At 41.8% G+C, this 17,625-nt stretch overlaps 1 protein-coding gene and 1 pseudogene across 1 annotated transcript in view; both read left to right on the top strand.

Annotated features, from left to right (window-relative positions):
- The first annotated feature begins 4,502 nt into the window (after positions 1–4,502).
- On the top strand, positions 4,503–4,918 carry LOC122739910 (annotated as a pseudogene).
- Positions 4,919–16,876: 11,958 nt separating this feature from the next.
- The window catches only part of DPYSL3 (dihydropyrimidinase like 3), a 140,048-nt gene continuing 139,299 nt past the window's right edge, over positions 16,877–17,625 (top strand). The window contains exon 1 of the mRNA XM_043985228.1: positions 16,877–17,518. Coding sequence (XP_043841163.1) covers positions 17,141–17,518 — 378 coding nt within the window. The 5' untranslated portion in view covers positions 16,877–17,140. The remainder of the gene's footprint in view (positions 17,519–17,625) is intronic.

Below are 17,625 nucleotides of genomic sequence, written 5' to 3'. Positions count from 1 at the left end.
GTCTGAACAATGTGTGGTGTATGATTGTGATGGAATACTATCGTGCTATATAAGAAATGATGAGGGCAGCTAGATGGCGCAGTGGATAAAGCACTGGCCTTGGATTCAGGAATACCTGAGTTCAAATCCAGCCTCAGACACTTGACACTAGCTGTGTGACCCTGGGCAAGTCACTTAACCTTCATTGCCCTGTTTAAAAAAAAAAAAAGAAATGATGAGCTAGATGCTTTCAGAAAAACCTGGAAAGATTTAAATGAGCTGATGCAAAGTGTAGAACCAGGAGAACATTGTACATAGTAATAGCAATATTGTAACATGATCAACTGTGAATGACTTAGCTATTTTCAGCTATACAGTGATCCAAGAAAACTCTGAAGGACTTATGATAAAAAATGCTATCTGTCCCCAGAAAAAGAATTGATGGAGTCTGAATACAGATTGCAGCATACTTTTTTAACTTTTAATTTTTCTTGGGTTTTTATTTTGGTCTATGTTTTCCTTTACAACATGACTTATATGGAAGTATGTTTTGCATGACTATGTATGTATATTCTATATCAAATTGCTTGCTTTCTGAATGAAGGGGGTGAGGAGTTAGGGAGGGAAAGAATTTGGAACTTAATTTTAAAAATAAATGTTTAGGGGCAGCTAGGTGGCGCAGTGGATAGAGCACCGGCCCTGGAGTCAGGAGTACCTGAGTTCAAATCCGGCCTCAGACACTTAACACTTACTAGCTGTGTGACTGGGCAAGTCACTTAACCCCAATTGCCTCACTAAAAAAAAATAAAAAAAAATAAATGTTTAAAGTTGTTTTCCATTTAATTGGGGAAAAATAAAATACCAAGTCAAATGCAAAAAATACATGTAAATAGCAAAAAAGAAAAAAATCATTTGTATATCTTAATTTAGAAGAAAATTCTAGTTTAAAATGATATTTAAATAAAATTTAAAAATATATGTGTATTAGATAAGTAACAAATCATTTCAATAAGATAGAAGAAAATGAGGAATTTGGGGGCTAGTACTTTGAATACTTCTGTTTTACATTTCCCCAAATCCTTTACATATCTTTGATTTTAGATGTTCATAAGTTTTAGAAATTTAAAAAATTAATTATAGCTTATGTACCAAAATTGGATGCAGACAATGAAGAAGTGGAGAAATTTTACGGAGAACTCATTAAATTCCTCCAGATTAAATGAACACACATTTTTATGCTCTGTTACATCAATGCAAAAGTAAGAATAAATGAGTCTGGTAAGAAATCTGTTTGAAAATATGGATCAGAAATAAGGAATGAGAGAGGCCAAAGACTTGTAGTCTACATATAAACTTCATGTCTACATATCACAAATATTATATTTTTGAAAAAATATTATATTATATTTTGAATGTATTGGTCTTGGTGAAAATTGCATAGCATCATAAAATATACTTTATTGTTTTTTTTTAAATAGATAAGACCCTCACTTTTTTTTTTTAGTGAAACAATTGGGGTTAAGTGACTTGCCCGGGGTCACACAGCTAGTAAGTGTTAAGTGTCTGAGGCTGGATTTGAACTCAGGTACTCCTGATTCCAGGGCCAGAGCTCTATCCACTGCGCCATCTAGCTGCCCCATGACCCTCACTTTTTTTTTTTTTTTTTTTAGTGAGGCAATTGGGGTTAAGTGACTTGCCCAGGGTCACACAGCTAGTAAGTGTTAAGTGTCTGAGGCCGGATTTGAACTCAGGTACTCCTGACTCCAGGGCCGGTGCTCTATCCACTGCGCCACCTAGCTGCCCCATCCTCACTTTTGATATGGAAATTATTCCTAAATCAATTGTCTATGTAGTTAGATTACTAACTTGCTAGAGCAAAGATGAAAAATTCATACAAATCTAGAAGAAAGAATAAAAATGAGAAAAGGGTATGGCATGCAACTAGAACAATTCCATCCTGATGTATTTAAACAAATTACTGATGCCCAAGCAGTGGGACTTGGATGGAAAAAAGTACGTAGACATTACTCATCATAATTTCATACAGAAATTTAACAGATTCAAATCATTTGCCATGAGAAGGAGACCAAAAGAACCTCAAGAGTTGAGGGAAGTTAACAAACACTTTCCTTACTTGTCCAGTGAAAAGACTTGGTAATGGGGCAGTTAGGTGGTAGAGTGGATAAAGCACTGGCTCTGGATGCTATTTTTATCCCAATTTTTACAGATGAAGAAACTGAAGCAGACAGAGGTTAAGTAACTTGTCCAGGGTCACACAGCTTGCAAGTATCTGAGGTCAAATTTGAATTCAGATCTTCCTGACTTCAAGCCCAATGATTTCTCTACTGAGCCCCAGGCTGCTGCTATCTGAACTCCATTTGGCTTTTTTTTTTAATTGAGTATTGAGGTTTAGGTATAGCTGCAGTGAATATAACTCTGGCATGGGAGGGAAGCTGTGCCCAGCTTACTATTCTCCCTTTAGTGTGGTGGGTTTTTTGTTTGTTTGTTTGTTTTTGCAGGGCAATGAGGGTTAAGTGACTTGCCCAGGGTCACACAGCTAGTAAGTGTCATGTGTCTGAGACTGGATTTGAACTCAGATCCTCCTGAATCCAGGGCCAGTGCTTTATCCATTGCACTACCTAGCTGTCCCCCCTTTAGTGTTTTAAGAGCAGATCAGGGTCATTTGAATAAACCTGACCAACTGCTCCAGGAAGAATTTCAGAGGACTGGGATACGTTTGGAGAAAGAGAGCCATGGTTTTTGTTTGTTCGTTTGCTTTTCTAGTGCCATTAGACCTATGGGGAGCACTTATACAGTACCTATACACAGCTCTGTACAATGAGAAATGTCCTACCCAGGGGAAAAGAGGTTGTCAAACTGTGATGTCACTATAAGACAACATTGAACTGAGGAACAAAATCTGGTTTTAAGGTATATGGGGAAATTGTTCCTCTAAGTCTCTGGGAAATGGTGTCTATTTTTGTATGGAGGCCATGAGAACCATAGTAAAAGAGGAGGTTTCAGAGAATCGTATGTCGTGAGATCTATTGTAGCCCGTAAACATACTCTGCTAGAACAGGGACTCTGGATTGCTTTCCTTCTTTGGGGCTGAAAAAAAGAGCTAGTACCTTCAGAAAGTAAACAATCTGCAGCTAGGTGGCTCAGGGGAGAAAGATCATTGGACCTAGAGGAAGGTAGACCTGAGTTCAAATCCAGCCTCAGACACTGGCTGTGTGACCCGGGGCAAGTTTCTTAACCTCTGATTGCCTCAGTTTCCTCAACTGTAAAATGGGGATAGTAATAGCACCGACACTGAAGTGTTGTTGGGAGGATCAAATGAGATAAAGCATTTCACAAAGTACCTGGCATACAATAGGCATTATAGAAATGCTAGCTATCATTATTAAGCACCATCATCTTCTGGGAGCTGAAAAAGACCTGCAGGGAGATGGATGAATAGAATAGGCAAAAAAGGGACAAAGAAATACTTCATAGATAACTTTAGATCAGATCACTGACATGGAGGCGAAAGTCTGGGCACTCTCATCTGGAGTCTAATGAGCCTCATACTGTAAAACTATATCACTTGGGAGATAGGTTGCTCAGTGGGAGGACAATGTTATTTTCTAAAGGCTAAGTTTTATGTCCCATAGCTTGTAAATGTACCTGTTCATCCTTTGAGCCTTGAGTGCCTGTGTGCTTATAAGGGGAGCTGGTGAGGGAGTTTCTCATGCAAGAAGAGCTAACCAGATTATTTGGATTATTTGTTCTGCAGGATTGATCACCCAGGTTTTTATAGGCACAATTTTTGTTTGTTTGTTTGTTTTGGTTTTTTTACATATAAGGTATTTTACTTTTTCTGTTACATGTAAAGATAGTTCTCAAGTTTTGTTTATACAAGCTTTACAATTTCAGATTTTTCTCCCTCCCTCCCCTCCCTCCCCCCTCCCCTAGACAGCAGGTAATCTGATAGAGGTTATATCTATATATCTATATACATATAGATATATCTATATCCATACACACACACATATATATATATATACACACATAATAACATTAATCCTATTTCTGCATTAGTCTTTATAGGCACAATTTTAAAAATAATAAACATTTTTATTTAAAGGTTTGAGTTCCAAATTCTATTCCTTCTTCCTTCTTCCCTCCCCCCTCCCTGAGGCAGTAAGCAAGCACATAAAGATTAAACATGTAAGCACAATTTTTTTTTTGTCTTTTTGCAGGGCAATGACGGTTAAGTGACTTGCCCAGGGTCACACAGCTAGTAAGTGTCAAATATCTGAGGCCAGATTTAAATTCAGGTCCTCCCGAATCCAGGGCTGGTGCTTTATCCACTGGGCTACCTAGCTGCCCCCATAAGCACAATTTTTTAATGAAAACTTAGTTCTTAAGATACAATCATCTTGACAGAGTTCTTACATACAGCAGAAGCAGCAGAGGCAGCAACAGAGACCGAGCTGCACAGCCAAGATGTGTGACTTTATGGAGGATCAGACTCTGAGTTCAAGGAAGCCCTCCAGCTGTTTGACCAAATGGGGGATGGAAAGATCTTATACAGCCAGTGTGGGGACGTGATGCGGGCCCTGGGCCAGAACCCCACCAATGCTGAGGAGTTCAAGGTCTTAGGGAATCCCAAGAGTGATGAGATGAATGTGAAGGTACTGGACTTTGAACACTTTCTGTCAATGCTGCAGACCGTAGCAAAGAATAAGGACCAGGGACATATGAAGACTACTTAGAGGGGCTTCGGGTGTTTGATAAGGAAGCGAATGGCATAGTTATGGGGGCTGAAATACGGCACGTACTCATCACTCTGGGTGAGAAGATGACCGAAGAAGTGGAAGTGTTGGTGGCAGGGCATGAGGACAGCAGTGGTTGTATCAATTATGAAGAGCTAGTCCGGATGGTGCTGAACGGCTGAGAACAAAAGTCCCCTTTCCTCAAAGAATCCCCTAACTTTTTCAGTGTGAAAATGATCCTCTTACCCCTGAAGCAACTAACTACATTGTCAGGGTTACCAACGTCTTCCCTTCCAACCCCCACCACATGTCCTCTTTGGCCTACCTGCTCTCTGCTTTCACCAAATAAACTTGCTAACTGCTCCAAAAAAAAAAAAAAAAAAGATACAATTGTCTTCTGTCTTAGGGAGGGGGGAGGGGGGGAGGGAAAGGGAGGGAGGGAGAAAATTTTAGAACTAAAAATCTTATGAAAACAAATGTTGAAAACTATCTTTACGTGTAACTGGACAATAATAAAATACGTTTATGATAAAAAACAATGTAGATCAGAAAAAAAAGAAACAATCGTTTATTTTCTGAGCACTGGAATCCCCTCTCCAACATCACAATATTTTTCAGATGAGAAACATTCCAAAATCTCCTATTAAATTACTAACATAATAAGATACTAACATACTAACATAATATTAGCACAATTACTAACATAATAATTAAGACTAATTGTCACATTGATCCACAGTGACCAGTATATGTTATGAGGTAGATTTAAAGGCAGTATCTAATAATAGCTAGCATTTATATAGCTAGCTATATTTATGACTAGCAGTTATATAGCTTTGGGGTTTGCAAAATGCTTTACAACTGTAATCTCATTTGATCCTCAAAACAACTCTGCAAAGTAGGTGCAATTATTATCCTCATTTTACAGATAAGGAAACTGAGGCAGACAGAGGTTAAGTGACTTGCCTAGTGTTTAAGGCAGAATTTGAACTCAGGTCTTTCTGACTCTAAGTCTACTGCTTTATCTACTATATCACCTCAGTAAAACCATCTGGTCGGATGGGCTAAATCAGGTTGAGGGTAACCAACAGGCTTCAAATCCATTGGTGGGTTAGGAGATGTCTACCCTAAGTATATGAAGACTCCCCCTGGAGGAATGGGAAGAGGAGAACAATTTGTTCCAATGGCCATGAAGGTGGCTAAAGCAGGCATTGTAGAGCACTTAGAGCTTGGTCAGACATCAAAGATGCCAAGTTCATCCGCTGCATCCTGGTCCATTGCCAGTCATCATGACTTTTAGCCCACTACTGGACTTTAGTGACTCTGGAAGAGAGAGTGAGGCTGATGAGTTTGTGCAACTGCTTCACTTAAATCCAGTTCACACAAATGAGTCAAGACATAACCCATGATGTAATTGGTCCTCTGTGAAAACAAAGGATGAATTACAACAATATAATTCATTGTTCAAATGATCATTTCTGCATGGGTGTATTATCTGTTTCTTAGCTACTAAATACCTCTTGGCTATGTTTAGAACACTCTTTCCTAACATGGTTTCTAATTTTTTAATAAGATAAATGTAAACAGACAAAAATGTAAAATTGAATTGAAAAAAATCAGCTTCTGAGGAACACAATAGGGGAGGCACAACTAGATAGAAACTCATCTGGAGTAAAAGCCTAGGAGTTTCACTAGACTACAAGTTGTATATGAGTCAACAGTGGAATAAGGCAGTCCAAACTTATGATGAAACTTTTGACTACATTAAAGTAAAGTGTCCAGGACTGGGCGGACAATAATGCCCCTATATTCTGCCCTGGTTAGACTACATTTAGAGTGTTGTGTCTGGTCTGGGTAGCACATTTTAGGAAGAACCTTGACAAGCTGGAGAGCAAAAGAATGTAACTGTGATAATAAAGGGCCTCAGGTTCTGCCACATGAGGATCAATTGGAGAAAACTGGGGGTGTTTAGCCCAGAGAAGAGAAGGCAGTAGCTGTTTTCAAGAATGTAAAGTGTAGTCATGTGGAAGGAAGATCCTACTTGTTTTGCTTTCCTTAAAGGGCAGGATGGAGGAGCAATGGATAAAAGTTATAAGAAGCAGATTTAGGCTTGAATTAAGGAACCATTTCCTAATGATTAGAGGATCCCAAAGTGGAATGGTCTGCCGCAGGAGGGAGCAGGTTCTTACTTAATGGAAGTCTTCAAGCAAAGACTGAAAGACCATTTGTCCAGTCTCTTCTAGAGGAGTTTCTTTTTTATTGTAAATAGTATTTTTTTTTCCCAATTACACGTAGCGATAGTTTACAACATACTTTTTTTTTTTTTTTGCAATTTTTTTGGGCGGGGCAATGAGGGTTAAGTGACTTGCCCAGGGTCACACAGCTAGTAAGTGTCAAGTATCTGAGGCCAGATTTGAAGTTGGGTTCTCCTGAATCCAAGGCCAGCACTTCATCCACTGCACTACCTAGCTGCCCTCGACATTAATTTTTATAAGATTTTGAGTTTCAAATTTTTCTCCCTCCCTCCCCCCAACTCCCAGACAGCAAGCAATTTGATACAGGTTCTACAATAATGTTAAACAGATTTCTACATTAGTCATGTTGTGAAAGAAAAATCAGAGCAAAAGGGAAAATCCTCACAAAAAATAAAAGAAAAATGAAAATAGTATGCTTCAATCTGCATTCAGACTCCATAGTTCTTTCTTTGGATGTGGAGGGCATTCTTCATCATGAGTCTTTTGGAATTGCCTTGGATGATTGCATTGCTGAGAAGAGCTATCTATCACAGTTGATCATTGCAAAATAGTGCTGTTACCATGTATAACGGTCTTCTGGTTCTGCTCACTTCACTCAGCCTCAGTTCATGTAAGTCTTTCCAGGTTTTTCTGAGAGTATCCTGCTCCAGGCCAGCGCCCTGGAGAGGACACTCCAGCTACTCCTTATGGGGTAGATACAACACGGGATGTGGCAGTTACAGGTTATAAGTCACTCAGGAGCTGCAGCTCCCGTATCAGACTGCACAGCCACACTGTGGCCTGTGGCTCTTCGAGGTGCTAATCCATGGTCGTCTGAGACTGGTGGAGGCCTACTACTACTACTACTACTACTACTACTACTACTACTACTACTACTACTACTACTACTACTACTACTACTACTACCCTGCTCATCATTTCTTATAGTATTCCATTACATTCATATACCACAACTTGTTCAGCCATTCCCCAGTTGATGGGCATCCCCTCTAGAGGAGTTTCTTATACAGATATGGGATGACCACTGTGGTGCCTTCCAACTCTGAGGTTGGAAGGCTCATGCCTGTGACAAGATATTAGGGGACACCCTGGTGTCTAAAGCCAAGCAAGGAAGCTGTGCCCTGAGCTTGGCATAACAATCCTTTGTGCTTACTCTCTAGATGATCTCACCCTCTGGCAAAATCATATAATTATTGTATTGCTTTGACCAGCACCAGGTGTTCGCTGAGCTAGGACAAGCACTGGACAAGTTGGGACAAGTATCCAGTCATGAAGTCCTGCTATGAATCAAGCTTATCTCATTGTTGCTGTTACCCCACCATTGTCAGGGCTGTGTAGCTATTGATTTAAGTATGAAGATCTCCCTACACTGCCTTAGGTCTCCCCACTAGGGTTGGGAGCCAGCACATGTGTCTATAGTCTGAACTCGGGGAGATGAGTCTTCTTGACTCCTGACTCTATCCTCTGTGCCAACTAGTAGCCAGTTTTAAAACAAAAACAAAAATTTAACCTACTCTATTAAAAATGTAATATCTCGGGGCAGCTAGGTGGTGCAGTGGATAAAGCACTGGCCCTGGATTCAGGAGTACCTGAGTTCAAATCTGACCTCAGACACTTGACACTTACTAGCTGTGTGATCCTGGGCAAGTCACTTAACCCTCATTGCCCGGGGCGGGGGGGGGGGGTTAGGGGGGAGAGCGAGATCGAGAGAATGTGTTACAGTTTCTGGAAGTAGCTCAAACTAGTTGCCGACTTTTTATAAGAAAGTTTTGACATAAGCCCAAAAGCATTCTGGTCAGAAAACATTTCCAAGGCATTTCCGATTTCTTTCCATGACCAAGATTCTGAATGAGAGGCTCCCTCCTTCTCCACGACCTTCCCACCATACCTTGTTATCCCCATAGCTCACCACTTTTATTCCTATGTTACTAAATCCGGAGCCAGGGGGCAGCTAGGTGGCACAGTGGATAAAGCACCGGCCCTGGATTCAGGAGTACCTGAGTTCAAATCCAGCCTCAGACACTTGACACTTAATAGCTGTGTGACCCTGGGCAAGTCACTTAACCCCTATTGCCCCGCAAAAAAAAAAAAAAAAAATCTGGAGCCAGGATATGTCCTGAGTATTGAGGCAGCCAGCAAGTTTCTGCCCAGAAGAAAAGCTGCTTTGCTTGGCTGATGGCTCTTTCACTTGGCTCCATTTTGAATGGTTTGATATTTTGTAGCCTGATAGAAATTAGAACAGGAGTCAGGCTGTCACAGTGGGCATCAGAGGGCCAGCTTTAGAGTTAAGAAGACCGGCCCCATAATGTCTGGGAGCAAGTCACTCCACTTCACAATGCTGCAGAAAATTCTCAAAGTTTCTAGGCTATAGAAAAGTTAGTGGTATGCATCTTGGGTAGGTAGGTGGGACAGTGGATAGAGTGATGGGCCTGGAGTCAGGAAGACTCATCTTCCTGAGTTCAAATCTGGCCTCAGACATTTACTGGCTGTGTGACCCTGGGCAAGTCACTTAACTGTGTTTGCCTCACTTTCCTCCTCTGTAAAATGAGCTGGAGAAGGAAATGCAAACCACTCCAGTATCTTTGCCAAGAAAACCCCATACTGGGGTCATGAAGAGTCAGATACGACTGAAAAATGACTGAACAACAAATGAATTTTTCAAGGGAGATTCCTCATCAGGAGTTCACCATATAGCTGGAATAACCGTTTTGGACCGAAAAAGAAACCCCACCCTTGCTCCCCCCCAAACTAAAACAAAAGTCCTAAAACTAAAACAGAAAGATGTTAGAATAACATTTTAAGTCTACTTAGCATTCCCAGACTTTGGAAAAAATAAAAATAAAACCCATTGAGGTATGCTCATCAGTAACCAGCCACTCTTACTCAGAGCATTTGTATACAGCTTAGTCTGCTCTGAACAGAGTTGATGTTTCCCAAACCACACACAATAGGGTCATCATGTAGATATTCCCCTACAGGAACTAAGAATATCCTGTCCGGGATTCTGTCTCTGAATGAGGGCATATCATCTTTGTTAGAAGAAAGAAGCAGTAGGACATATTGGAAAGAACCCTGGATTCCAGAATCAGGAGACTTGGTTTCTAGTCTTTTCATCACTACTAACTGTGTGACCCAGGAACCCCATCCTGGCTTTGTTTTGCTTGTTTGAAACTCCCCAAGGACCCATGATATCATGACTCTCCCAAGGGACAGCTCAAGCTCTATGCCAACCATTCTTTAAACAGGTGAGACTTCTGGACTTTGAGATGATCACTAAGTGTTGTGAAGCATTAGCTTTGATTGCCTTTTTTTTCAGCATCAGAATCATAAATGTCATCGATGCTCAGAAGGTCATTTAGCTATACCACACTGGCCTTCCAATGGAGGAGGGGGCTTCTGTTGTTCATTATGGACTAATGGTGATTCCAAAAGCCAGATGATTTCAACGTGGACCATATTTCATCAGGCGGGAAGAAAAGGGGAAAAATAAACAAGCTCCTGATTGTAGGGTATAAATATTTAATATAACCAATATGAGGCCCTAGGAATATATGGAAAAGAAGAATTGTTGCTACAATTCTCTGCCTTTTGTTTTTGTTTTTTTCTTTTTCAATGATTCAGATCATCTTTATCCTCAGAACTCCAGGAAATAGACTTCAAGTGATTTGTGGGGGTAGGGGAGAAGGGTGAATGGTGTTAGGCATGTACCCATATAAACAGCACAGTACTTCCCCCCGCCACCCCATTATTTCTGGGATTCATTTCTAGCCTGGCCCTTTCTTGGTAACATCGAGGAAAGAGATTGTATTTCACTTCTGAGTCTGTCTGAATGGAACACAGGCCTAAACATCATGCCAGCTTAGCACTTTCAGAATGAGTAACTGGTTTATCTTATCAGTCAGTCCACATTTGTCGGTGTGTCTTTCCTATGTCATAACTAAAAGGAAACTGGGCGTTGGAAATTAATGCCATTGCATCTGAGGGCTGCAGTATAAAAGAAAGCAAACTCCATGTTTTATCCAATATACAAAAATTCATGGGGAGGGAGAAGCTCACCTCCATATAGGTAATAATGTCTTATCTTATTAACTAATCCTTTTGTGGAAAGGGATTTACCTCAAGGACATTTCTAAGTCCCTGTCTCTCCCCCTCCTTCATGTTTATCCTTCCTTATGCCAACAACTGTTTAGTTCCTTTGTAGAAGAAAGCGCATGGGTGATGTTCAGAGCCCAATCTGGCTTTCTTCAGATGTGTCAAGCAATAAACATTTATTGGACCTATTGTGTGCCTATTGTGTTAACTGATGGGGATACAAAGCAAAGGTGAAAGATAGCCCTTATTCTCAGGGAGTTCACAGCTAACAGCTGTGTATAAACAAGCTACAGGCAGGATAAGTTGGAGATAATCAACAGAGGGAAGGCACTAGAATTAAGAGGGATTGGGAAAGGCTTCCTTTGGAAGGTAGAATTTTAGCTGGGAATTGGAGGAAGTCAGGGGAGCCAGAAGAAGGGAGAAAATTCCAAACATGAAAGAAAACCAGTGATTCTGTTATACTAAAAGGAAGAAAACGACTTGGTTCATTCTTTACTTCCTTTGAGACAGCTCATGTGCCGTCTCTTGCAAAAGGCCTTTTCTCCAGAAAAAAAAAAAGAAGGAAGAAGGAAAAATAGCTGTATGACCCTGGGCAAGTCACTTAACCCCAAATACCTCATTAAAAAAAAAAAAAGGCCTTTCCTGATTGTTCATGTATTGATCCTCTCTCTCCCCTAAAATTACTTTGTGTGATTCTGTAATTTATTTGGTAATGAATTATCTTTGTACTCATAGTGAGTCCCCGGAAGGAACTAAGCTTCTTGAGGGTAAAGGCTGTTTTGGCTTTATCTGGCAGCCAGATGGTGCAGTGGATAGAGCACTGGGCCTGGAGTCTAAAAGGCCCGAGTTCAACTATGGCCTTAGACATTTAAGTAGCTGTGATCTTGGACAAATCATTTAATCTCTGTCTAAGTTTCCTCAGTTATAAAAGGGGGATAATAATTCCACCTGTCTCCTTAGGATGTTGTAAAGATCAAATGAGGTAATAATTGTAAAGCACTTAGCATAGAACCTGTCACATAGTAGGTGCTATATAAATGAATATTATTGTTCCCAGTGCCTAGCACAATGGCTTATACATACACAAAGACAAAAGATGCTTGTTGTCATTGAATCATCAATACATGGCACATATACTTTGTAAGTGCAATTATAATTTTTAAATGATATATTTTTGTTTTAGATGACCCTAATTTTCAAATACATTGCTCCTCCCTCCTCCTCCTCCTCCTCCTAGTGAGCCATCTCTTGTAATAAATAATTTTAAAGATGGAAAGGAAAAACATTTCAGCAGAAATAACTAAAACATCAACTGAGTCTGGCATATGGAACATATGTTGTGTTCCATACCCATAATCCCCAACTTTTGCAAAGTAGAAAGGGAGGGGCACTGTAAATGTGTTTTTATAGAATTGACACTATAGCCACATTTAGAAACCACTTTCTATGATTTCTGACAGTATATTGACTACAAAATATTGTCCTCATTTTTTCCATACATACCTCATTCTTAAAACCTTAGGTTCATTTGGTGAGAGAGGTGATTGGCTGCACATAATGTCACAGAATTGAATTTATATGACCTTCTAAGTATAATGGAACTGAGCTCATTGTCAAACACTTTGTGAAATTTAATCATCATTTAAAAACTGACTTTGGGGAATAAATACAGTCCTTGCAAAGCCAAACCTGGAGCTCTCCCGACCTCTATGTCAATACTGGCAAAATGAGGTAGAAGGTAGAGGCTATGATATGATAGTTCAGATGCTATTCCCTTAATTAAAAAAGTTTTTTCCTTCCTTCCTTCTTTCCTTCCTTCCTTCCTTCCTTCCTTCCTTCCTTCCTTCCTTCCTTCCTTCCTTCCTTCCTTCCTTCCTTCCTTCCTTCCTTCCTTCCTTCCTTCCTTCCTTCCTTCCTTCCTTCCTTCCTTCCTTCCTTCCTTCCTTCCTTCCTTCCTTCCTTCCTTCCTTCCTTCCTTCCTTTGTTCCCATCATAGTATTCCTTTAGATAGGTCTGCCTCTTCTTTTTTTATTCCCCATATCCTCAAATGAACTTTCTTTTATAAGGGCCAGCTCATATTGGGCTTTAGAAAGGTAACTGTTAAATTTTCAGTGCTAGCATTTATACATCAGAATTGACTAATGTTACAAATTGATTGATTGTTGACTGTTCTGTTGATTGCCTAGACTTATAAAGTGATAGAGAAAATGTTAATAATGAATACTAAAGTAAAGTGTGTCTTGCATACCTTTTTTTTTTTTTTTTTTGCTAAACAGCACACAGCTCTGAGTTGTGAAAAGAAAAAGAAAAAAGCAACCAAAACAGTGACTGAGTCTGAAAACGGATGCAACACTCTGAGTAGTTCCTCACCTTCAGCTGAGGGGAGGGAAGTATCCAATCTTTGCTTTTTTAAAAAATTGGTTTAACAAAGGGGGTGAGGGGAAATGGGTGGTGTCAGATTGATCCAAATTAGCTGTTTGCTCAACCTAGATTACTTGAGGTTTTGGTTTTTTTTTTAATCTTGCTTCTTATTTTGACCTCAGAGTCTGTTGGAGTTTTTGTCCTTCATGGTTTTTAGTCTTACAAGCACGTGGAATGATTTGCTTCTGCAAGGCATATTCTCCTTACAGCTACTTCAAGATGAGGATGGCCTGATGCATGCCTGTGCTTACTCTCCAGGGAGCCGCTACATTTGGCTGAGCTGTATGCAATGCAAGAGACCTTGGCAAAAAGCATTCTCAGAGTTTTAATCCAATACACTGCAGGCACATGTCTTAAGTCATCTTAATATGGAAAGACTTGTCATTCACTGAACAGTCACATGGGATGCAAATTGGGTTCCGCATGTAGCAAACCTGACACCAACCTTTGTGAAAAGATGAATTTTTCAATTCATAGCAATCTCATACCATTTGTTTCAACATCAATTTTCCTGGCTGACTGTGGAGCAGTTAAAGAGGTCTGATTAACAATATTCAGAGCTCTATATTCCTACTGGGCTTGTCGTCATCAGACGCTGTATCAGAGATTCATAAACTGACCCCACTGTGAAGAGAGCCTCCTGATTCTGAAAAATCAGTTTCATGATTTGGAGGCCACATCTGTACTGAGCAAGCCCTGTCTCACTTGGGTGGCACATCTTCCAGCAAGATTGATTGACTTGGATAAAATGAATCAATGTGGGAGTTTAAAGTGATTTTGGTAATAACATTTATTTAGAGCTTTTATGCTCTTATAGTTATGATTTTATTTATTATTCACTTCCTCTCTCTGGGCCTCAGTTTCTCTACCTGTAAAATGAGTGTTGGATCTCCAAGGTCCCATTCCTATGATCTTCACAGTAAATCTGAGAGGTCGGTAAGACAAGTATCAGTATTTTCACTAAGAAGTCTTGGAAGAAAAACAAAAACAAAAAGAAGTCTTAGGAGAGAGAGAGAGAGAGAGAGAGAGAGAGAGAGAGAGAGAGAGAGAGAGAGAGAAAGAGAGAGAGGTCAAGTGATTTGCTTCTGGTCACAAAGTGACAAAACTGTAATTGAAAGTCTGGACTTGTGGCTCCTGGTCTAAGACTCCACTAGACTTCTAATAATGAGCACAATTAATCTAATTCCTTAATTTTACAGGTGAACAAATTTAGGCATATGGCAATACTTAACTTAATCTCAAAGAAACTAAGGAGTTGGGATGCCTAGAGAAATGTAGGCCTAAAGAGAATAAAGTTGGGGCAGCTAGGTGGTGCAATAGATAAAGCAGTGGCCTCGGATTCAGGAAAACCTGAGTTCAAATCCAGCCTCAAACCCTTGACACTTGCTAGCTGTGTGACCCTGGGCAAGTCACTTAACCCTCATTGCCCCGCAAATAATAATAATAATAATAATAATAATAATAATAATAATAATTTTAAAAAGAGAATAAAGTCACTCAGGGAGTAAGTGGCCAAGTCAGAATTTGAACCCAGGTCCTCCTAAATCCAATTCCATTCCTTTCCCCATTATGCCACTTTCTCCCCTCTACCTATACTGATGAAGCCTTTGTTTATTGAAATCAGCGTTGTCCCTGTTTTCATGTTTTCCTCCCTGGATTAGTGATGAGACAGCTGTTCCCACCTAAGAGTAAGATCAGGGAAATTCCCATTTCACAAAATTCCCAAATTAAATATCTTCTGGGTTCAATATCCAGCTCTTGTCAAAGAGGGCAGGTGCCTAAAGGCTATCCTGGCAAATTGCCCATAGCCCGGGGGCCAGTAAGTCACATGCAATTTGGATAAAGCTTAATCATTTGCAGCTGCCCTCCTCTTCACTGGGTACTCCCTTTGTACATGGCAAGTATGAGCATGTGGAGTTCCATCTTTGTTCTCAGTTGCCAAGGACTGGCCAGCTTCCATCGCCCCTTACCCAGAACCATCCCCAATGTGCCAGCAGCTTAGTCTGCCAACAGGTCAAACTGTACACCTAGTCCCCAAAGCACAGACTCTCAGGGCCTGAAGGTATTTTCAAAGGAATCTAGAGTCCAACTCAGACATAAACTGGAATCCCATCAACTACATCCCTGATGAGTGCTCACTTGGCTTCTGCAATAATAGGGGTAGAATCTGTTACCAGTTCCTCTCCAAGGCTGACTCTGGTTTTAAGGTCACTGAGTAACGGCCCATGTATAATACATGTGCAGGCATGCAGAGAAATGTGTGCATCTACAAGGGAACTTGTTAGGGGACTAGAAGTGAAATGGGTGGGTGAGCACAGCTTTGAGTGAAACATTGTGGATCGTGCATTTCAGAGTGTATGTATAAATGTACAGCAATTTCTTCAGTTTTGGAATATATGGACACAAGGCAAAACATAGGATTGCGGTTCTGCTTTCTATGTAATGCAGAACCTACGTATGTGCACTCATGTATACGTGTTGAATTTGTGATGAGGTAGAAAGGGTTGTGGGTCTGGAGTTAGAGATTGGAATCATGGGATCAGAGATTTCAAGTCAGAGGGGCAGCTAGGTGGCACAGTGGATAAAGCACCAGCCCTGAATTCAGGAGGACCTGAGTCCCAATCGGGCCCCAGACACTTGACACTTATTAATTGTTTGGCCCTGGGTGAGTCACATTGCCCTGCCAAAAAAAAAATTTACTTCAATCCCACAATTTCATAGATTAGGAAATGGAGACCCAGAAAAATTAAGTGAATTCCCCAGAGTCACACAGCTTCTAAGTATCTGAGGCAGGATTTGAAATCAGGTCTTCCTGACTCCAAATACAGGGCGCTCTCCTCCGTTGCCAGTTGACTCTAACCTTCATTGTCCACGCGAACTCGGACAAGCCATTCATTTTATCACCTGAACTTTTATTTAGTTTTCTTGTCTGTGGCATGAGGGGGTCGAACCCAGGTTTGAGTCCTGCTCAGTCAGTCAGATGACCAGTCAAACACCATTTATTAAGCACTCGCCAGGGGGCCAGGCACCAGGCACTGTGCTAAGGGCTGAGTATTCAAAGATAATAATCAAGGAGATTTCCCTATCCTGAAAAGAGCTCACCTTCAAACACAACTCCACTACCTGGGTGACCTTGGGTTAGTTGTTTCCCTGGGCCTCAGTTTCATCATTTGCAAGATGTGGGGAGTTGGATTAGATGACCCATAAGGTGCTCTTCCAGCTCCAGGAACCCGCGGTCCTTCCCGCTGGGAACCCTCGCATTATGTGAGGCAGCCTGTGTGTGAGAGGGGAGTGGGAGGGGCAGCGGGGCCGGGGCCAGACAAGTCCCAGCTCTGTGTGCATGCGAGGCAAAGCCCGGGCATACGTGAGGTTGGGGGAAAGGGGGGACCGAGCGTGCAGCGCAGGGCTCCTTCGCATGTTGCGCTGTTATTTTGGGTCCTCGCTCTTGTCATGGGACTAGAGCAGAAATCGGGGCTGCACTGCCACCTCTGGTTTGCAGCCTCATAAACCTCGTCTCACTCCGGCTCCAGTCGCTGTTGCTCCCCGCACGCGCCGGCCGCCGCTGCCCCTCTCTGTCTTCTTGGGAGAAGAGCGCCTCCTGCTACCCGGGGCACCCCGCAATCGCCCAGTTGAGCCATGGCATCGGGCAGGAGGGGCTGGGACAACAGCCGCGAGGACGATCTGCCGGTCTACCTGGCCAGGCCAGGTACCACGGACCAGATCCCCCGGCAGAAGTACGGGGGCATGTTCTGCAACGTGGAGGGCGCCTTCGAGAGCAAGACGCTGGATTTCGATGCCCTGAGCGTAGGGCAGCGAGGGGCCAAGACTCCGAGGAGCAGCCAAGGCAGCGGCGGCGGAGTGGGGAGCCGGCCGGTGGCGGCTGAACCAGACACCCCCCGGAGGAGCCAAGCCCGGGAAGACTGCCGAGATCCGCCCGCTCCAGCCCTCAGCGGGGTAGAGATCCGTAGCGCTTCGGGCAAGGAGGTGTTGCAGAACCTCGATCCCAAAGATAAGGTAAAGGAGTGCTCCGCATTTCAGCCTCGCTTCCTCTTCTTCCCACCCCTCCCTGCAGTTTAGCCCAGCCCCGGGGCCCGGAGGCTGCGCTGCAACTTTCTCTGCTC

The sequence above is a fragment of the Dromiciops gliroides genome, chromosome 2, assembly GCF_019393635.1.
Source record: "Dromiciops gliroides isolate mDroGli1 chromosome 2, mDroGli1.pri, whole genome shotgun sequence".
NCBI classification, from domain to species: domain Eukaryota; kingdom Metazoa; phylum Chordata; class Mammalia; order Microbiotheria; family Microbiotheriidae; genus Dromiciops; species Dromiciops gliroides.
Note: the sequence above shows the minus strand (reverse complement) of the source record. Positions and strands in the feature narration are given on the sequence as shown.